The 5,579-nt window shown below is 42.4% G+C and overlaps 1 protein-coding gene across 1 annotated transcript in view; it reads left to right on the top strand.

The window, feature by feature from the left end:
• LOC116091823 (protein NDRG3) overlaps window positions 1-5,579 on the top strand; it is a 70,184-nt gene that overhangs the window by 34,753 nt on the left and 29,852 nt on the right. Inside the window, exon 3 of the mRNA XM_031373274.1 lies at window positions 592-627. Coding sequence (XP_031229134.1) covers window positions 592-627 — 36 coding nt within the window. The remainder of the gene's footprint in view (window positions 1-591; window positions 628-5,579) is intronic.

Raw genomic sequence — 5,579 nt, 5'->3', positions numbered from 1 at the left:
TGTAAGTACATTGTAGCTATCTTTATACACTCCAGAAGAGGGGGTCAGATCTCATTACAGATGGTCGTGTGCCACCATGTGGTTGCTGGGATTTGAACTCAGGACCTTCGGAAGAGCAGTTAGTGCTCTTAACTGCTGAGCCATCTCTCCAGCGAAGTTTTCATTTCCTGGCTTTGTCTTCTTACTGTTTCTTTAATATCTAGATCTGGAAACCATTTTTATGTCCTCCATCCCCCTCAGGGTAGCCTCCAATATCTTTCCTTCCAGGTTTCCGTTTTTCCCGTGTGTTGAGGGTAAGCTTTAGAGCGTGGTTCATGTTTCACTGTCTACCTACACGTTCCTGCTTTCTTTCCACAGAAGGCATGACACAACAAGATTTGCTGGGTAATGAGACTTTATCTCATGTTAATTTCACCTCTGAAAATATAGCCTGCAGTAGCATATCAAACACCCACTCCCTCTCCAGTCCTTTCAGTGGGAATCACTTTACTTTGTGACAACCAGGAGGCTACATGTGCACTCCTTTTACTGTGAACTAAATTTACTGCACGTTTGGGGAAACTGACTGTGTTTTCTGCCTTCTATTGACAGAATGGCACACGAAACTTCCAGGACTTTGACTGTCAGGTAAGGACTGTACAAGCAGCCAAGAAGCTCTGTATAGGATTCCTACAGTACCTCCCTCTCGCGCTGGTGGTCTTAGAGAAGTGGATCTTGTATTGCTGTTGTTTGTGTTTTGTTTTGTTTTGTTTAAGCAGGGACTGTAGACCAGGCTAACCTTGAACTCATGACAATGCCTCCTGCTTCAACCTCCTGAGTTCTGGGCTAAACAGGCATGAGCCACCACCCCTAAGCTAGAAGTCCATTCATCATAGTTACTCATGAGAACTCACTAGTGTTCTTTTAGTCATTGGATTGAGCTTATTTAAAGCAATTTGCTATCCAAAAAGTATCTTCTAGGAACCTGCCTAACACTGTAGGTTACTTAGTTGAGCTCTGTCTTTGTGATTGAGATCTCTGTTCCTTGGATGATATCAGAGACCTCATTTGTCACAAGTGGTAAACAGAAGCTTGTCACTGGACTCAGGCAAAATAAATGGCGGGCAGTTTATAGAAGAGACATCTTAATAGCAAAATTGTTTCCAAAACCAAAGATCAAATTATTATTAATACAAAATGAAGATTTTTATTGGCTTTATGTTTGTAAATGCAAATTTTATCCTGGCTCAGTATTTTCCCACATGGTACTGTTCTTTGTAATCTACTATTGCCAATTAAAAAATCAGTAAAATGAGCCAGCCATTCACTACCCACCTACTTTATCTGTTAACTAACCCTGAAAGAAATCTAAGAAAGGAACACACAGATTTATAGGAAACCTTAGAAGCCCACACAGCCTGACTCTCACTCTGCGATTGGTGCCATAGCTACAACATGAAGTTGACTTAAAGGGTACTGGCAGGAAAGGATAGCTCTTCAAACTGTACTCCTTGTTTCCAGTGTTCAGCCATTTTGCATATCCATCAGGAAAGAATTGCTTCCAGTATGCACTTCATGTTAAGTACAGTCTTCATAGCATTAGCACCAAAGGCAAAAACCAGCTTATTCAATCTTTGTGTAGAGAAATTAAAAAAAAAAAACAAAAAAAAAACTTTTTGTATCGGCAAACCAGTTCTATCACAATTATTGGTCCCCTATGATAGAGTATCTATTGGACATGATCTTTGAAATCTATGTTTTAGAGAAGCAAAGCAATATTATAGGTTTTCATTGTTCTTAATATCAGAGTGAGGACATTGAATGATTGGGATGGAAAAAACAGCTCCTCTTGAATCCATTATTTTTTGCCTGGATAAGTCTAGAACTGGCATTTAAGGAGTCCACTTGTGCTTAAAGCTGGGGTTATTTGGCAGGTTGGATGAGACTTGCCGTGCATGCGCAGGCTGGTGGTATTGTCCTTGAGTTCCAGTTCCAGCTGGTTATTTGACAGACTTAGCCCATTGTGCTTGGGAGTCATCTACTCAGATTAAAAGTCCTTAGAGCCGGGCAATGGTGGCGCACGCCTTTAATGCCAGCACTTGGGAGGCAGAGGCAGGCGATTTTTGAGTTTGAGGACAGCCTAGTCTACAGAGTGAGTTCCAGGACAGCCAGGGCTATACAGAGAAACCTTGTCTTGAAAAAACAAAAACCCAAACAAAGAAAAAGTCTTTAGACTTTTGTTTTTGATACTCTGTGACAGTGGGACAGTCAAGATTGAGTTTAGTTGTTTTTAATTTAATCTGACATGTTATGGTTTGGGTCTTAGTTGGATCAGTTAGAGTTAATTGCTCTTGACATAATTTACCAAGAAGAAGGTCACTGAGGTAGAACAACAGAGGACCCAGTGTAAGGCACGTCAGAAATAGTGTGCATGAACTGCTCTCTGAAAGCACTTGCTTTCATCAGATACAAGAGGTTAGTAAATTTAAACCATCTATCTTTTCTGCTTTACTGTGTGAGTGTGTGCTTGCTTGCTTGCTTGCTTGTCTGTGTGTCCAGGGCTTTGCTCATGCTAGGCAAGTATTCTTTTTTCATATTTAAGTATAAGTATAGATTTACATGAAATTAAATTTAACATTAAGGCTTAAAATTAGTCTAGCAAGGGCCAGTGAAACGGCCCAGTGGATAAAGTGGCCTACAGTGTAAGCCTTATGACCTGAGTTCAGTCCCTGGAACCTGCATAAGGTACCAGGAAAGATCAACTCCATAAATCTGCCCTCTGACCTTCACATGTCTGCTGTGGTGTACACACACGAATGCAATTGCACACACTGATACTCTAGCGAGGGACCAGTGGGATGCTTCAGAGGGTAAAGGCTTACTGCATAAACTTGATAACCTGAGTTCAATCCCAAAACCCCTCTTTTTTTAAAAAAGCCACATGCAGGGGCTAAAGAGATGATGGCTCAGCTGTTAAGAGTTCAGTTTCCAGCAACCACATGATAGTTCACAACCATCTATAATGGGATCCGACACCCTCTTCTGGTGTGTCTAAAGACAGCTACAGTGTACTCGTATCAATTTAAAAAAGAAAAAAAGGCAACAAGCAGTCAGCAAGATGGCTTAGCAGCTAAGGTTGCTTGTTGCCAAAGCTGACAGCCTGCGTTTGATTCCCAGAACCCATAGGATAGCAGGAGAGACCAAACTCTCACAGGTTGTCTTCTAACTTCTATGGCATATCCAACCCCACCCCAGTAAATAAATAAATATAATAAAAGTTTTAGAAAGAAATCCTAGATGCAATGGTGTGTGTCTGTAATCCCATCACTCCTACAGTGAGATAGGAGGCGGAGACAGGAGACTCTCCTAGAAACCTAGCGAATACCTTACAACAAAACCAAGAAAAACATGCTTCAGCGAGGCGGAAGGCAAGAACTGACCCCTTAGTGTTTGTCCTTTGCCTTCCACAAGTGCACTGAGCAACGCACACATCCCACAACAATAATAGCAATAACTACTACGACTATTGTCATTGTTATTTTAAATTGGAGCTGCCCGTGGTAGAGCTCTTGTCTGGCATGTGTGAGCCTGGGTTCAATCCCTAGCCCTGAAAGTTAACAACAAAAAACTATATTCCTGCTTTTCTTTCTATTATGAAGTCCTGTATTATGATGGTAAGTTGTGCCTGCCTTTGGAACCTTCGTATGACATACTTTCTTTTTTGTTTGTTTGGTTTTTTTTGTTTTTGTTTTTTGAGACAGGGTTTCTCTGTGTAGCCCTGGCTATCCTGGAACTCACTCTGTAGACCAGGCTGGCCTCGAACTCAGAAATCCGCCTGCCTCTGCCTCCCAAGTGGTGGAATTAAAGGCATACACCAGCATTGCCCAGCATGACATACTTTCTTTTGGAATGTATCAGATTAAACCTTATTTTCACCAATGTAGATATACAGTGGTTTTGATTTCTTCCTTCTAGTGATGCTAAAAATAATTCATCTTGCATTAAAAAAAAAAAAAAAAGAGCCTACCCAAAAGTGTATACTTTGAGTGAAGCCTCGTCATCTCCTGGTGTTGTGAGAGACAGCTCTAGCTCAGGTCAGATGGCCCTGGTATTGTGAGAGACAGCTCTAGCTCAGGTCGGATGGCCCTGGTGTTATGAGAGACAGCTCTAGCTTAGGTCAGATGGAAATAGAATGATGGAAGGTGCTTGTGACTGTCGCATGTTTGTCACTAGTTCTGGATATGTGGGTTCTCTGTGTTAAAAGAAAAAGTGACTAGGGATGCAGCTTGGTGGTAGAGGGCTTGCCTAGCATGTATAAGACCCCATGTTCAATATTCAGTCTTCAGCACTCAATAAATATTAGTGGGTAGTAAGAAGCTCTTACCTGGCAGGATATGTAATGTCTATAGAATGAATAATTCATTCATTATATGCTGATAATGAATGGTGTAGAGTAAGCTAGGCTTGGCCGAGGGTTGGACAATTTCATGTTGCCTGTTTAATTGCAGTTGCTCTGTAGAGGACCCACTTGGGGCCCAGATTTTATCACTACAGCACAGATCAGTATCTGTGACTGGTGAATGAATGGCTTGCTACCAAATAAGAATTAAGTTGGTAGGGGGCACGGGGTGGGGGGCTTACAGGAAAAGCTAAAGTCCAAAACAAACAAAATCACAAACTGCCATCTGCCTATACGTACACTCTGTAAGTAGAGGGTTTATTCCTCCAGTAGACATTATCATGTCACATGCATGATGGTTACCAACTTTTCAGACTTACAGCGCTGAGCCACAGTGGTAAGGAAAGATCTTTACTGTAACACTATGATAAGTTTAGGGCAGGGTCCTCGGTGGTAGAGAAATGGTCTCACACTACTCATGCACACTCCTGAGGCACAGTGTGGTAAGAGAATTCTGGGGCATTGGGTGAGGTTGGTTACGTTCTTTCTCTGTCCTAATGGTCATCTAAGGCTGTGGAAAGACGATACCAGAGCTGGTTCTGAAGGAGAAAAAGACTTTAGGTTGACATATTGCAAAAAAGATTCTTAGATGAAAAATGTGGCTGGTGGGAAGGCTGCAGAGCAAAACTGGGTGCCTGGAAGTGCTGTGTGAACTCAGTGGATGGCGTGAGAGGCAAGAGGGGAGAGGGTAAGGCCACCGTCAGGGAAAGTGTCACTCGCACTTAGACAGGAAACTTGACAGGGCAGGGGCTTAGTAATTGGCAAAGTTTTTTTTATTTGGTTTGATCTGGGGAAGTGGTTGGTTGGTTGTTTGAAACAGGGTTTCTCTGTGTAGCTCTAGCTATCTTGGAAATCACTCTATAGACCAGGCTGGCCTCAAACTCTCAGAAATCCACCTGTCTCTGCCTCTCCCAAGTACTAGGATTAAAAGTGTGAGCCACCACTGCCCCAGCCAGTTGGGTATTTCACTGTGAGATTACATAGGTGAACCTTACCCCTCTGTACAGTAGTGCTGAATGGAACATTATACCAAAAAGCCCTGTGTGTTGGGACTTAGAGTGTAGCTCAGAGGAAGTGCAGTTGCCTAGCAAGGACCTGAATATCTCTCTCTCTCTCTCTCTCTCTCTCTCTCTCTCTCTCT

The sequence above is a fragment of the Mastomys coucha genome, unplaced genomic scaffold (assembly GCF_008632895.1).
Source record: "Mastomys coucha isolate ucsf_1 unplaced genomic scaffold, UCSF_Mcou_1 pScaffold15, whole genome shotgun sequence".
In the NCBI taxonomy this organism is placed as follows: domain Eukaryota; kingdom Metazoa; phylum Chordata; class Mammalia; order Rodentia; family Muridae; genus Mastomys; species Mastomys coucha.
This window is presented reverse-complemented; position numbering and strand designations above follow the sequence as displayed.